This window comes from Microcaecilia unicolor, chromosome 2, assembly GCF_901765095.1.
Source record: "Microcaecilia unicolor chromosome 2, aMicUni1.1, whole genome shotgun sequence".
Lineage (NCBI taxonomy): Eukaryota > Metazoa > Chordata > Amphibia > Gymnophiona > Siphonopidae > Microcaecilia > Microcaecilia unicolor.
The window spans coordinates 73,540,601-73,557,503 of NC_044032.1; the positions used below are offsets into that span (position 1 = coordinate 73,540,601).

The 16,903-nt window shown below is 40.1% G+C and overlaps 1 protein-coding gene across 1 annotated transcript in view; it reads left to right on the plus strand.

The window, feature by feature from the left end:
* NIPBL (NIPBL cohesin loading factor) overlaps positions 1-15,732 on the plus strand; it is a 1,064,356-nt gene extending 1,048,624 nt beyond the window's left edge. Inside the window, 3 exon segments of the mRNA XM_030191924.1 lie at positions 4,214-4,388; positions 13,966-14,151; positions 15,097-15,732. Of these exon segments, the coding sequence (XP_030047784.1) occupies positions 4,214-4,388; positions 13,966-14,151; positions 15,097-15,459 (724 nt within the window). The 3' untranslated portion in view covers positions 15,460-15,732.
* Positions 15,733-16,903: the final 1,171 nt, after the last annotated feature.

Genomic DNA, 16,903 nt, shown 5'->3' on the forward strand with positions numbered 1-16,903 from the left:
AGCAGTATATCAAGCAAATAAATCAAAACAAATCAATTGAAACCTAAGGGCCCTGAACAAATTTCTGGCAAAAGAAAGTTCAGGATGGTTTCCCTGGGCAACTTACTTCCTGTGATTCAAGAACAAGATTGGCCATGTTCTCTGAACTTAAAGAACACCCACATACAGATACATAACAAGTCACAGGAAGTATCTGACATTTCGAGTAGGGAAGAACCACTTCCAGTATCACATTGTGCAGCTTGACTTTGTGTCAGTTCCCAGGGTCTTTAGCAGTATCCGCAGTGTCTCTACACAAACTGGTAGTTCATATGTTTCCCTACATATATGATTGACTGGTGAAGAGCACAACCAAGGAAGGAGCACAAGAATCTATGTGCAGAACTATTTGGGTACTGGAGCTACTAGGGTTCGTTATCAGCTAAACCCTGTTCAAAAATTGGAGTTCATAAGAGCCCTGCTAAACATGACTCAAGCCAGAGCTTTTCTTCTGGCCCAACGCATAGAAATCCTGATTTCCATGGTGCTACTGATTAGGCAGATCCAGCAAGTATCAGCTCAGCAAATGTTGAGATTGCTAGGTGACATGATGGCCTCAACTAGTTTGAGGACAGCCCAGTGGAGTCACTTCCCAATGGTCCCAAGCCACAGGAAACCTAATAGATGTCACCACTGTCACGCCTTTCATCAAATTGTCTGGTGACTCATTCGCAGCATACAGCCAAGGGACTACCATTCCAAATTTGTCTGCCCCACAAGACACAGATGACAAATTTATCCAGTCTATGCTGGGGAGCTCATGTAGATGGGCTTTACACCCAGGATCAGTAGTCTGCTGAGGAGAGACAACACCAGCTCATTCTCCTGGAATTAAGGTTCATATGGAATGCTCTAAAAGCTTTCAGAGATTGACTTCTACATCAAATTGTTTGCACAGACAACCAGGTTGCATTGTATTATGTCAATAAGCAGGAAGTCTACTACTACTACTTATCATTTCTATAACAAGTTTGTACCTCCTGTGTCAGGAAGCAGTCAGAATATGGCAGCGAACCTTCTCCCAAGGGATGATTCTCAAAGCCATTTATCTGACAGGGAAGGACAGTTGTGTGGCAGAAAGGCTGAGGCAGGCCATGCAATCAACCTGTGAGATCTTCCAAGAGTGCCCCCTCCTGCTCAGTAGACCGCTTTGCCACTCACCTGAACGACGAGGCCCCCCGGTACTCTTCCAGACTGAGATCACACAACAGACAAAAGCCTTTATCCTCAGTTGGACAATGAGCCTTTTGTACAAGTATCCTCTAATATCTCTCACAGCAAAAAGTCTCCTGAAACGCAAACAAGACAAAGGAACCATGATCCTCATTGCCCCATACTGGCTGAGGAAAATATGGTTCTCCCTGCTCCTGGAACCAGCTTGCCAGGATCCCTGGAGACCGGAATGTTCTCCAACCTTCATAATGCAGAAGGAAGAGTCTCTCTTGCATCCCAACCTCATGGCTTGGATGTTGAGTGGCCAGAGATTGATTTCTTATATTTTCCAGAGGGTGTCTCCCAGGTTTTGCTCACTTCCAGGACAGATTCCACCTGAAGGTCACATAGTGTCAAGTGGAGGAGGTTTTTTCATCTGGTGTGAGGGCAAGACCATAGATCCTTTCTCATGTCCTACACAAAACCTTCTACATCTTTCTGATTCTGGTCTAAAACCCAACTCTGTAAGGGTTCACCTCAGTCACACTGAAGCTAATCATCACTGTGTAGATAGTAAGTGCTTCTCTGCTAAGCCTTTAATTGTTCATAAAGGGCTTGATGTAAATGAAACTTCCTACCAGATTTCCCTCAGTTTCATGGGATCTCAACTCTGTTCTCACCCAGCTAATGTAAGCTCCCCTTTGAGCCACTTAAAACCTGTCATCTGAAGTAACTGACCTGGAAGTCCTGTTTTTGGTGGTGGTCATTTCAGCACGCAGGGTTAGTGAGCTACAGGCTCTGGTAGCTGATGTACCTTACACAAAATTTCATCACAATAGACTATTTCTGTGTACACAGCCCAAGTTCCTTCCTAAAGTAGTGTTGGAGTTCCATCTTAACCAGTTGATAGTTCTGTCAACATATTTCCCTTGACCAGTGGTTCCCAAACCTGGTTCTGGAGGCACCCCAGCCAGCCATGTTTTCAGGATGCCCACAGTGAATATTCATGAGAGAGATTTGCATGCACTGCCTCAACTGCATGCAAATCTCTCTCATGAATATTCACTGTGGATATCCTGAAAACCTGACTGGCTGGGGTGCTGGAGGCACCAGGTTTGGAAACAGCTGCCCTAGACAACATGCCTATCAAGTGAAAGCTCACTGCACAATTTGGCCTGCAACAGAGTCTTGACCTGTCTGGAGTGGATTAAAGCAGTCCACCCAGCTTTTTGTTTGTTTTGACCCCAACAGGATGGGGGCTGCCATCGGTAATGCACTCTGTCCACTTGGCTAGCAGACTGCTTTTCATTCACTTATCCCCAAGCAGTGTTGACTCTGGATGGTCATGTCATGGCTACATCAGTAGCCCACCCGAGATCAGCCTCTATAGAGGAGGTTTGAAGAGCTGCAGTGTGGTCATTAGTCCATGCATTCACATCTCACTACTGCCTAAAACCGGGATCTCAACACAACAGCCATTTTCAACAGATAGTCCTTCAGAATTTTTTTCAGGATCTAGAATCCCCTAAAAATAAATTAATAAATAAAACATAGCATAAGCTAACAAAAATACCCAGTTCTTTTTTTTTATACATTGCTTGTTGCAGGCCTTCAGTTTTATCCCTATTTATTTCAGAGAGCCTGGTAGCTAGGGGTTCTCATCAGTGTTGATATAGCATCCTGCTTGTTCTTGGAAAGAGTAAAGTTACTCACCTGTAGCGGGTGTTCAGGATGAATATCTACACAGCCCTATCCACCTTCTGTTGGAGTTGAATTTTGTCAGCTTTAATATTAGACTGGCTTGGTCTCGTTCAATGACAGCGGATGGGAAGATGCGAGTATGCATGGTAGGATGTTTCCAGAAGCTACTCGATAATAACGCTGGGGAGTATCTCCATGTCTGAGCTTTACTGGTGACATCACCCATCATTGTGCATATTCATCCTGCTGTACTAGGTGAACACCTGGTACAGGTGAATAAATTCGCTTTCCTCACTTCTCTCTCTCAATGACTCGCCACTCTGCATTGCATTTGTTAGAGCAAAAATGACTCAGTTTTATTAATATTTATTCTTACCCTTATTTGTACGTATCCATGGCATTTTACATTGTAAATTGAAAACAAATAGTGGAAACCATACATACACCCAATATATTGGTAAATCAAGTGACACTGTTGTTCTTCCAAAAAAAATTTTTATTTTTCTAAATTTTCAATTTTTCATTAAAGGGGAAAAACCTCAGGTATCAAAGGTAATTGCCATAGGCTGGGCACAACTGATATAACCCGCTTAAATTTCACAAGCCCAGGCTCCTTCTGACTAAGACCAATCATCGACTAAAAACCTCCATAAAAATCCTTTTAATTTGAGTCTTTCAATATATTTTCAGAAGTGAATTCAGTCACTATTCAAAATCTTTACTGCCATTCAATTGTTAATCGCACAGCATGTTTTAAAGAAGCACTTAAGCTTCCATTCCTCATGATCCCAACAGGGACCCATTTCACCCGAACAGGCTTCTTCAGGGAATACTTCTCTTTAAACATGCAGCACACAACCATTCATCTGCTGGATGAACTTGGGCTGCACTGTGCTCTTTATAGGGAAGAGCTCACAAGTGATTGGTCTCTGTCTCCATCTTCTGGTTGATAGGTGCAGCCCATTGATTCTGCACTGGTCTGGTAGGACTTGTTAGCAGCTAGGAATACATTTTGCCTTTTTCTATATCCTGCAGATTATAAGCACCCTTGCTTAGGCAGCAATGAGACCAGCCAACTTGATTTATCACAAATCTGAATTTTGTTGCATCATATTTTGGTGTAATCACGTCTGTCAGTACCACTAAATTATTATATCCATTTAAACTTTACATTGACTGACAAAGCACTATATGGTGTAGCCTAGACTTGAGTCTGCTCATTGCATAACGAAGAATGATTGTTCACTACCTTGATGAATGATGCCTTAAGAAATAATATGTGGAAAAGAGGTTTTTAATATTTTGTTTTGTCTCTAAACAGTAAAATCCAGAAATATTCTCCATCTGAATCTGCAAAAGTTTATGATAAAGCGATAAACAGGAAGACAGGAATCCATTTCAACCCCAAGCAGACCTTGGAATTCCTACGGAGTGACATGGCTCGCACTAAAATCAATGATGAAATAAAGAGAACTATTACAAAACAGTATCTTGATGTAAGTCATATATCCATTAATTACTTTTTCCTAATTCTGTATGTTTTTAATCTACAGTATATTAAATGCCTTTTATCTTTTGCTAGAATCAGATGAACGAAATGTAATATGGCAAAATTACTGTATCTTCCAGTTGGTATATGAGTATTTTCCTCCCAGCTGATACTCAAATTAATAAACTTATCCAATTGGATCTCAATGCTTCCAAGCTTTGACAGATCTCCAAGAGATCACACTTTGCTCAATATTTATATGAGTGCCAACGTTATCATTGGAGCTAATCTTATCATTGCTCCTGTTTCTAAACGGACCTAGTGTTCACAGATCAATGTGAAAAAAAAAACCCAAAATAGGAGGAAAAACTATTGGCCCACGAGCTCTACGCCCTATCAATATATCACAATGCTGAGAGGGAAGTACTCGATGAAAAAGTTAGTTGAAATCTGTCAACCGCTAACTTTCTTATTTATACTTTCATTAACTTTCTTGTTTATGCTGAAACAAGCTAACCACTACTATAGAGAACATTCTAACATTAGACTTTCCAATAGTAAAAGAATCAACTGTCCACTTATCTTAGGAGTTACGGATCAAGAAAGGGATCTGGGTGTCGTCGTCGATGATACGCTGAAACCTTCTGCTCAGTGTGCTGCTGCGGCTAGGAAAGCGAATAGAATGTTGGGTGTTATTAGGAAGGGTATGGAGTCCAGGTGTGCGGATGTTATAATGCCGTTGTATCGCTCCATGGTGCGACCGCACCTGGAGTATTGTGTTCAGTACTGGTCTCCGTATCTCAAAAAAGATATAGTAGAATTGGAAAAGGTACAGCGAAGGGCGACGAAAATGATAGTGGGGATGGGACGACTTTCCTATGAAGAGAGGCTGAGAAGGCTAGGGCTTTTTAGCTTGGAGAAGAGACGGCTGAGGGGAGATATGATAGAAGTGTATAAAATAATGAGTGGAATGGATCGGGTGGATGTGAAGCGACTGTTCACGCTATCCAAAAATACTAGGACTAGAGGGCATGAGTTGAAGCTACAGTGTGGTAAATTTAAAACGAATCGGAGAAAATTTTTCTTCACCCAACGTGTAATTAGACTCTGGAATTCGTTGCCGGAGAACGTGGTACGGGCGGTTAGCTTGACGGAGTTTAAAAAGGGGTTAGATAGATTCCTAAAGGACAAGTCCATAGACCGCTATTAAATGGACTTGGAAAAATTCCGCATTTTTAGGTATAACTTGTCTGGAATGTTTTTACGTTTGGGGAGCGTGCCAGGTGCCCTTGACCTGGATTGGCCACTGTCGGTGACAGGATGCTGGGCTAGATGGACCTTTGGTCTTTCCCAGTATGGCACTACTTATGTACTTATGTACTTATGTAATAGTCTGTCACTCTGCTTATGAATCGTTATAAAGTTGATGAGTGTTCGTTTGTCCACATAGCTAGCACCCTGATGCCGCTGACATCAGCTGTTCCTGCCGACTTTTTTTTTCTTTTTACACTTTGCTGCCACTAACATCAACTGTTCCTGTCGGTTTATCACTACCATCAGTTGTTTCTGCCGGCTACTTTTCCCAGTTCACACTGTTGCCGCTGTCATCAACTGTTCCTGCCGGTAGTGCTCGTTTCTCCACACAGCTAGCACTCTGCTGCCGCTAACATCAGCTGTTCCTCCCGACTTATTTCTCCTTTCTCATTAGCACTCTACTGCCATTAACATCAGCTGCTCCTGTCGGTTTAATACCGCTACCATCAGTTATTCCTGCCGGCTCTTTTTCCAATTCACACTCTGATATTGCTGACATCATCTGCTCCTGCCGGTCTTTTTTCTTTTTACTTTTTTCTTCTTTTTTTCTAATGTGTTTTCGCCCAGTAGTTGTAAAATATTCACACGATTCTCGTCCTCGATTTCTCCTCCAACGTCTCGTTTTCATTTCGCAAAATACTCATGCTGCTTCAGGAAGAAAAACTTCAACCCAACATTATCCACGGACGATTTCTAGCCCCAAGATGGCCGCGGTTTTTAAATGAACGCCTTGTTTCGGTACCAACCAATCAGCACCCGTTTTTCATTTAAAGGGGTATATTTCCCTAAAAAAAATGCTTTCCATTCAATATTTTTATTCATACCCTCTGGTGCGGTGGTCTTATATTGAAAAATAAATCTCTGTTCTTTTTGCCAGAGCTGTTTTTTAATATCCACCCCCCCCCCCCCCCTCTTGCCCTTTTGAATCCTATCTATCACCATGAAACCCATTTGTTCAAACGTATGTCCCATTTCTATACAATGTTGTGTCATCGGGGCTTCCATTCTCCTGTGTACTATACTTATGTTTATGTTCAATTACTCTTGTTTTGAACTTCTGAGATGTATGGCCAATATATAGTTTACTACATGGACATCTAAAGGCATAGATCACGTTAGTAGAGTCACAATCTGTATCTCCTCGAACCTGTATTCTTTGTTGATCATTTTGCCAGGTTAGTATTGATCCCTCAATGATGGTAGGGCATATGCAACATTTCCCGCATCTTCTATGGTAACCCCAAACTTTCTCTTTGCTAGACCATACATCCGAACTGCATAATGTGTCTTGTAGATTGGTATTTCTGATGTATGATACCATCAATTTTTGTTTTCTAAGTACATCATGCGTTTGCAGTATTCTCCAATGTTTTTTGATTATAGTTGTTACTCTTTCGGATTCTTTAGTGTACTTCAAAATACAGTTAATTCTTGAATCCTTCTCCCTCTGAGTGAGTAGCCATTCTCTGTCATTAAATCTTGCTGTTTTTTGAGCTTTGTGGACCAGTTTCCTTGAGGTCACCAGATTTTACACCATATACTTGAGATGAATCACAAACTCTCCTGTATCTTATAAATTGTGAGAATGGCAAACTGGTGATCAAATGTTTCAGATGCATGGTATCAAAAGACAATAATGAGGGGAACTGTATACATATAATTTCTCAAAGTGTGCCATGAATAAATTCGCTATAGAGAGTGCAAACATCGCCCCCATAGCGAGACCTGAGATTTGGAGGTATAGCTTTTCATCAAACAAGAAGAAGTTATTCAGCAGTGCCACTTTAATCAGCTGTTGCAGAAATTCTATGGAAACAGAAGTGATATCGCTATGGGGGCGACGTTTGCACCCTCTATAGCGAATTTATTCATGGCACGCTTTGAGAAATTATATGTATACAGTTCCCCTAAATTTAATCAAGTAAAATATTGGGGACGTTATATTGATGACGTATTTGCTCTGTGGGAAGTTTCTAGGAATGAATTTGAACTCTTTGCCCAGGAGTTAATCAGTGTCATTCCATGATTAAATTCGAGTATAAGGTGCATTGTGCACAAATGAATTTTCTGGACATATTGATTCAGAAGCAAGGACAGGCTATACATACAGATATCTACACAAAACCTACAGACAGTAATTCATTATTGTCTTTTGATAGCATGCATCCGAAACATTTGATCACCAGTTTGCCATTCTCACAATTTTTAAGATATTTATTTATTTCAGTCGGTGGATAACAAATACAAAGTTGTATAGTGATCGTATGAGGTATAAGTGGAGGGTCGGAATGGATGAAGATTGCGTGTTGTCCTGTTCGATCATAGTCATGCGGTGTTGGTAGGTGAAGAGGGTTGCATGGGGTCATTGGGGTAGGCCTTTTTGAAGAGGTTAGTTTTTAGTGATTTCCTGAAGTTCAAGTGGTCGTGGATTATTTTCACAGCTTTTGGGAGCCCATTCCATAGTTGTGCGCTTATGTAAGAGAAGCCGGCTGCGTAAGCTGTTTGTATTTCAGTCCTTTGCAGTTTGGGTACTGTAGGTTTAGGTAGGATCTTGACAATCTGACTTTTTCTTATTGCTAAGTCTGTAAGATCTGTCATGTATCCTGGGACTACGTCGTACATGATTTTGTGGACTAAGGTGCAGATTTTGAAGATGATTCTTTCTTTGATTGGGAGCCAATGTAACTTTTCTTGGAGGGGTTTGGCACTTTCGAAGCGTGTTTTGCTGAATATCAGCCTGTCTGCTGTATTTTGGGCAGTCTGGAGTTTTTTTATGAGTTCTTTGCAGCCCGCATAGATTCCGTTGCAATAATCTGCATGGCTTAGGACCATTGATTGTATTAGGTATCGAACAGTTGCTCTTGGGAAGAAAGGTTTTCATCGTTTGAGTTTCCACATTGAATAGAATGTTATCTTTGTTACAGAGTTTACTTGGCTCTCGAGGGTAAGGTTACGATCGAGTGTGACACCGAGTATTTTCAAACTGTCCAAGGTAGGGAGGGTGTGTCCTGGAGTATTTATGGTTGTGGGTTTGTATTTGTTATATGGAGAGGAGAGGATGAGGCAATGTGTTTTTTCTGTGTTCAGTTTCAGTTGGAATGAGTTTGCCCAGGAGTCCATGATGTTCAGACTATCGTTGATTTTGTTTGTTATTTCTGTCAGATCATGTCTGAAGGGGATGTATATTGTAACATCATCTGCGTAAATGCATGGGTTAAGGCCTCGGTTGGATAAGGACTGTGCCAGTGGAATCATCATCATGTTGAAGAGTATTGGTGATAATGGTGATCCTTGAGTTACTCTGCAGACTGCTTTCCACGGTGGTGATATGTTTGACTTTGATTTTACTTGATAAGTTCTGGTGGTTAGAAAGCCCTTTGATCCAGTTAAGTACGTTTCCTTTAATCCCGAAGTGGCCTAGTATTCTTAGTAGTATGTTGTGGTTTACCATGTCAAATGCGCGCGACATGTCGAACTAGAGGAGGAATATGCTTTTGCCTGTGGCAGTCTCCTGCTTGAATTTGGCTAGGAGGGTGACTAGGACAGTTTCGGTGCTATGGTGGGATCGGAATCCTGATTATGAATTATGTAGTATTGAGAACTTGTCCAGGTATTCCGTAAGCTGTTTAGTCACAAAGCTGTCCATCATTTTTACTACTGATGAGATGGATGCAACTGGGCGGTAATTGGTGATATCGTTTGTGCTTTTCTTGGCGTCTTTTGGTATTGGGGTGAGTAGGATGTTGCCATGTTCCTTAGGGAAGAGACCTTGTTGTAACATGAAGTTTAGATGGGATGTAAGGTCTGCTATAAAGCGGTCTGGGGCAGACTTGAGTAGATGATTGGTACATGTATCCAGTTTGCAGTGGATCTTGGTGAACCTGTGAGTCGCTTTTGTAACTGATTCGGTGCTGAGGAGATTAAATGTTGTCCAAATGCGGTCAGCTGGGTATCCTTCAGAGGATGGGTCCAGATCATTGAAGAAGATTTTGATGTCGGTATTGTGATGAGGAAGTGTGCTGCATAGTTTTATTATTTTTTTTGTTAAAGTAGTTGGCAAGTTTGTCTGCGGGTGGGATGTCTGTGTTGGTTGTGGTGATAGGTGTCTAATAACTTATTCACGAGTTGGAATAGTTTCTTCATATCTTTGTAGTCCGGTCCTAATTTTCTTTTGTAGTAGGACCTTTTGGTTTGTTTTATTGCGTATTTGCATTTTCTATGTATTTGTTTCCACGCGTTGTGTGTTCATCTTTTGTCTTTCTCCATACTCGTTCAAGATTTCTAGATTGTGTTTTGAGCTTTTTTAGTTTGTCGTTGAACCAAGGTATAGTGTTTGATCTTTTTGATATTTTTGTTTTTAAGGGTGCTATTTTGTTTAGTACGCTGTTGCATCTGCCATCCCAGTGGTTGAGATAAAGTATGGAATCAGTGCGTGTTGTCCATTCGTTGTCATATATTTGTTGCCAGAATATTTGTGGATCAATTTGCCCTCTTGTAGTGTAAGTAGTACGTTCTGGTGTACTGTTTGAGCCCTTCTTCTGCCAGTTTAGAGTTAGGTTCAGTTTGTAATGGTCAGTCCAAGGTATTGCTGTCCATTTGATGTCATAAGTACATAAGTACATACGTAATGCCACACTTGGAAAAGACCAAGGGTCCATCGAGCCCAGCATCCTGTCCATGACAGCGGCCAATCCAGGCCAAGGGCACCTGGCGAGCTTCCCAAACGTACAAACATTCTATACATGTTATTCCTGGAATTGTGGATTTTTCCCAAGTCCATTTATTAGTGGTTTATGAACTTGTTCTTTAGGAAACCGTATAACCCCTTTTTAAACTCTGCTAAGCTAACCGCCTTCACGTTCGGCAATGAATTCCAGAGTTTAATTATGCGATGGGTGAAGGAAAATTTTCTCCGATTTGTTTTAAATTTACTACACTGTAGTTTCATCGCATGCCCCCTAGTCCTAGTATTTTTGGAAAGCGTGAACAGACGCTTCACATCCACCTGTTCCACTCCACACATTCTTTTTATGTTTCAACAATTTTTTATTGATGAGGTCACATGGTATACAATTCCATCTCAGTCAATATAAATCGTATAACAGCAAAGTCTAGTACATATTACTAAACCTGAAATGTCCATCAATGTTTTCCAAACTTTTCTCCCCTATCCCTTCCGTCTACTCCTATATCTATAATGTGTACATGTATAATTACTGTACAATGCAGAACTATTAACAATAAACTTTTATATGAAACTCCAATATTTATAACTCGTGTTTTACTCAGTGTATTATCCCAACAATATTTACTGGTGGGTCCTCTTAATGTGCTCCTTCAAAGGATTGTTCTCCTATCTAATAATACACATGTCCCTCTATTATGCATTGAACATTACCCTTCCCACTCATATACTCCACACATTATTTTATATACCTCTATCATGTCTCCCCTCAGCCATCTCTTCTCCAAGCTGAAAAGCCCTAGCCTCCTTAGTCTTTCTTCATAGGGAAGTCATGTCTGTTATTAATAGGTTATTGTCTGTAGGTAGTTTATGTGAAAGGAGGCCAATGTATGTCCTTTGATATGGGTGGTTTGCATGTGGTGCCATTTAAAATCCCAGGACTGTAGGAAGTCTTTACATTCAAGTGCGTTTGTGGAGTTGGGGTCTTCTAGGTGAAGGTTGTCTGTCCTAAATAGATTGTAAGCTCTGTCAAGCAGGGACTGTCTCTTCATGTTCAAGTGTACAGCGCTGCATACGTCTAGTAGTGCTATAGAAATGATAAGTAGTAGGTTAATGTTACCTAGTAGCAGTATGTTGTTGTTGTTGTTTACACAGTTGTTTGATATGAAGTCCATGAAGGTGGGCTGACTTTCCTTCCAGTTGCCGGGTGGTCTGTAGAATAATACGCAATTCAGGTGATCGGTTAGGGAGTTGTTATGGATTCTAAATGAGGCAATTTCTAGTTGGGGTGTTATGGAGGCGGCTGTGGTTTCGGTGGTGAATTTTTCTCAGTATATTAGTGCTATGCCTCCACCTCTCTTTTCCGATCTGGTTCGGTGGGTGATTTTGTAACCTGGCGGTTACCTGGTAACCTGGCGGTGGGAAAAGTAGCCAGCAGAAACAACTGACAGTAGTGATATCAAACCGACAGGAACAGCTGATGTTAGTGGCAGCAGAGTGTAAAAAGGAAAAAAAAAGAGTCAGCAGGAACAGCTGATGTCAGCAGCATCAGGGTGCTAGCTATGTGGAGAATCGAACACTCATCAACTGTATAACAATCCATAAGCAGAGTGACAGACTATCGAATAAGGTAAGTGGACAGTTGATTCTTTTACTATTGGAAAGTCTAATGTTAGAATGTTCTCTATAGTAGTGATCAGTGGCGTAGGGCGGGGGGGGGGGCGGTCCGCCCCGGGTGCACGCCGCTGGGGGGGGTGTCGGCTCCGCGCTGGTGCACTGCCCTCTCTGCCCCGGAACAGGTTACTTCCTGTTCCGGGACAGAGAGAGCAGTGAATCAGCGCGGAGCCGACACACCCCAGCAACGTGCAGTCGGGGCGGATCGGCCCTCCCGCCCGTCCCTCGCCGCAGGTATGCGCTCTGAGGGGGGGTATGCGCTCCGGGGAGGGGGTGCGCCGTGCTGCACCCGGGGGGGGGGGTGCGCAGCGGCGACCCACCCCAGGTGTCGGCTCCCCTCACTACGCCTCTGGTAGTGATTAGCTTGTTTCAGCATAAACAAGAAAGTTAATGAAAGTATAAATAAGAAAGTTAGCGGTTGACAGATTTCAACTAACTTTTTCATCGAGTACTTCCCTCTCAACATTGTGATATATTGATAGGGCGTAGAGCTCGTGGGCCAATGGTTTTTCCTCCTATTTTGGGGTGTGTTTTTTTTTACATTGACCTGTGAACACTAGGTCCGTTTAGAAACAGGACCAATGATAAGATTAGCTCCAATGATAGCGTTGGCACTCATATAAATTTTGAGCAAAGTGTGATCTCTTGGAGATCTGTCAAAGCTTGGAAGCATTGAGATCCAATTGGATAAGTTTATTAATTTGAGTATCAGCTGGGAGGAAAATACTCATATACCAACTGGAAGATACAGTAAGGAATTGAATTTAAACCAGTGGTTCCCATAATTTAGATTGTGTTGAATAACAAAAGATAAAATTGCATTTATAAAATACATTATACCAAAAGTAATACTAGCAGTTGAGATGAAAAATGATTTTTCATGTATTTATACAGCTAATTTGACTTTTAATAAAACACTGTTTTCACTGAAATATAACATAGTGTTAAACCCTCTTAGTAACGTAAAAGCATATTTTCGAAGCACTTAGACTTACAAAGTTACACAGTAATTTTGAAAATGAGCCTCATAGTAAGTAGTTGGTTTAAGTATAGGAATTTATATGGCCTAATGGTTAGAACACCCGGCTAACAACAAGGGGAGCCTGCTTCAAATCCCATTGCAGCTCCTTGTGATCTTGGGCAAGTTATACAACTTTTCAGTGCCCCAGGTACAACTTTAGATTGCCCTTCATGTCTTACCACAAATTTCAGTAATAATCCACACGGCACATTGCTATTTGTTAGGCTGTTTCCAAAATACTTGTTCATTGATGCTTAAGTTTTTAACCATGGCTACTTTGTACAGGATGTCACAGCCTTCTTGGAAACCCATTGCAATCATACACTTGCTGTTTAGAATTGCAAATGCAGCTCTGTGCAGGTTATCACAATGTTTAGAATTTTGGTTGTGCTGTCTGTACAGATTACCCCAGTCATCTTATATAAGACTCTGCATAATGATTTGTATTTTACCCTCTTTGGTCCTTTTAAGCTTTTATATTGCTGCACAAAACTGTGTGTGCCAAACATCATCAATTTCTGTCATGGCGTTTCTTTTTTTCTGTTTTTTTTTTTACTTTGTGTTTGCATTGACTTATTTATGCCTCTTTGATTGCTTATATAGCCTGTGTTTTATTTAAATCTGTAAACTGCTGAGAGATGTATTGTCAGCAGTATATCAGGTGTCATAAATCATATTCATAACCATTTTAAGTTATTTCTAGTTTTATGATTTTTGTTGCTGATCTTAAATTCCTTTCTGTGGGGAAAATTTCAGTGTCCCATACTTTACTGTGTTTGTAAATTTCATTTAAATGTTATTGTGTCAAATAGCTGCTATTAAACTTTGTTTCCTGCATTTCGTTTTGTTTTATGGAAGTTAGTGCTATCTGATCCTGTGCTTTTTTTATAGTTCAAGCTACTTATGGAACATCTGGATCCTGATGAAGATGAAGAAGATGGGGAGGTGTCAGCTAGCACAGATGCTCGAAACAAAGCAATTACCTCTCTGCTTGGAGGAGGCAGCCCGAAAAACAACACAGTTGAGACAGAGGATGATGAAAGTGAGGGGGAGGACAGAACAGGAGGCACTTCAGGGGTGAGAAATTTGCATATTTTTATATTGCCTTCATCAAATGGACAGGTGGTACAATAAATTATCCCTTCAGCTTTTACTTCTAGAAACATAAGTTCAAATTCTAGTTCAGGTCCCAAATAAAGTGAGATTAATAATGACAATCCAGTCCTTAGTGTGTTCTTTTATGAGAACTGTTGAAGAAATGTTAGCTACTACTCAAGAGCACTACATGACTGGAATGATAGATGTAGGTCAGGCCTGAGGTGCAGTGATGGAGCTGTGTAGGAATACTTGCACACTTCTTGCATCCACGTTTCTTAGCCCTAGCCAGCACCATTACTCATGGGAACCAAAGTGCATATGAAACTAATTCCCAGAAGAAAAATATGTAAATATTCTTCAACTTTTACATTTTTTTATGGATAGGGTTTAGCTAACAAAAGTAAATTACGAATGTTTGTACTTTTAAATTATCCTTGCTGAAAATCCACTTTTAATTTATTTTTCCTTTGCAATACCATTTTGTAGCTTTGTGGTCAATGCCTTTAACATCACATACAGTAGTATTAAGGACAGGGGTACAAGTTATAGCTATGACAATCCCTTGACACTGCTGGTTCTGACCTGTACCATTGCTGGCAGGGGGGACCTGTGCGAGGAAATCCTGACTCCAAGCATCATGGTAGGAAGCAGACACAATGAACCCCTGGAGGAAGCAGAAAGGTGAAACAATATTGGGGTTGCATCTTGTTGCTCTTGAGGGCTGTGTATTAACTGTACCATAAGCCTGTTTTTCTGCAGTAAAAGATTCCTTCTTATCCTGGGGAGTATGGTTTGCTTTGTTCCTTTTTTTTTTAATTTTTTATTTTTTTTTTTTACTTTTCTTTGTAAAGTAGACACACTAAAACCTATTGTTTAGCATCTTTCTCCTATGTTAATATGCCTTGTTTCTTTCTTGTTACTTAGTTGAGAAAGTCCAAACGAAATTCAGATTCTTCAGACTCGGCAGCACAAATGAATGAAACTGTGGACATCATGGATGTCATTGCAATTTGCTGTCCAAAATACAAGGATCGACCACAGATTGCTCGAGTAGTACAGAAAACCAGCCATGGCTTCAGTGTTCACTGGATGGCAGGCTCCTACAGTGGTGCCTGGGCTGAGGCAAAGCGCCGAGATGGCCGTAAACTGGTGCCTTGGGTAGACACTATCAAAGAGTCAGACATTATCTACAAAAAAATTGTTCTAACGAGTGCTAATAAGCTGACTAATAAAGTTGTTCAGACTTTACGATCGTTGTATGCAGCCAAGGATGGAACTTCCAGCTAATGAATTTGTACATGCAGCCAAGATTTACAGGAAATAAAAACACAAAAACACTTGAAATTTCATCATTCTGGCAAAACAAAAAATCAGATTTATGAAGAGTAAGAATGGAACCTGGGACACAGGAATGGACAGAAGGAAATGTTTGGTAAACATTTTTGTGGGAGCTTCCTTCGCTGTTGTGCAGCAGAAACTTCTCAGTTCATTTTTACTCCCACTGTATTATAGTTTAACAAAAATTGTTTATATCTTGAAAAAATCTTTCTGTTAAAAAAACAAAACAAAAAAATAAACAAGTGAATGTTGGAAACTAGTCTGTTAATGTTCTTAATAAAGTGTACTTGGAGTTTAACCTAGCAGCGGATGGCTTTCTTTAGCTTAGCCCAGTTTCCAGGGAAGCATTGTTTTTTTTTTCCAGGCTGTAAAATGGCAGAGTTGCCTGGATATATAATTTATTCTGTTGAAAAAAAAAAGCATGCAGTATCTATGACCTATCTACAGGAGGAGTTTTTGTAAATGTAGATTTTGATGTATTAGGTCACCCTGAATAATACAAGGAAAAAGGGATCCCCAGCTAATCTGGTGGAACGAATACTGCAATAAATTTTTTTACTTCTCTTTGTTACTTGTCTGTTTCCATTTGAATTTTTTATTGTAAAAAATCTGTTTTAAAGCCAGTTATATTATTTTGCCGTCTTTTATGTAAAATTTACTATATCAGTCATTTTTCAGAAGAAGACATAAAATATTGTTTATACAGTTTGTATAGACCAACTTATAAATCATTGGTATCTTTTTATTTTCATCCTTTAAAAGGGTGTAAACACAAGTTAAATCTAGGTTTTATTGTATCCTGCAATATTTAGTATTAACTATATATGATTTAGCACTGTGCCAAACACAATTTTCAAGAGTACTTTTTGATATAAAAAGAAACTATAGTTTATTTCTTGTATGCTTCAATTTCTTTCCAGACCTGTCTGAAGTGATCTTGATACTATAATAGTTCAAGCCATAGCAAGAAAAGAATAAAATAACAGTTTGTTCTGGGTTAAGTAACCCAGTACCTTATGTGTTGATTAGAGTTACAGATCTTTGGTTTCAAACAAATTTATCCTGAACAGGGTTACAGATGTAAAATTCAAAAGTTAAGCTATGTTTACTTCACAATTGAATTGTAAACTATATATGTGTTTGTGTATAAAGTAAGAGAATTTCATACTGAAGATATTACATATTTTTATGTCATACCACTGCTAATTACATTTGTATAAATAGTTCTTTATAATAAGCTTTTCCTTTCCAAAGGCAACTCTTTGTTCTTGTCAGACATGTAGAAATGACTGTGTGAGTTAAAGATGAGTATCTTTTAGTAGTGGTATGCACAAACAACCACATTTAGCCATTAGTTTTATTAATGTATTTTAATAGCCATGCTTCACATTTG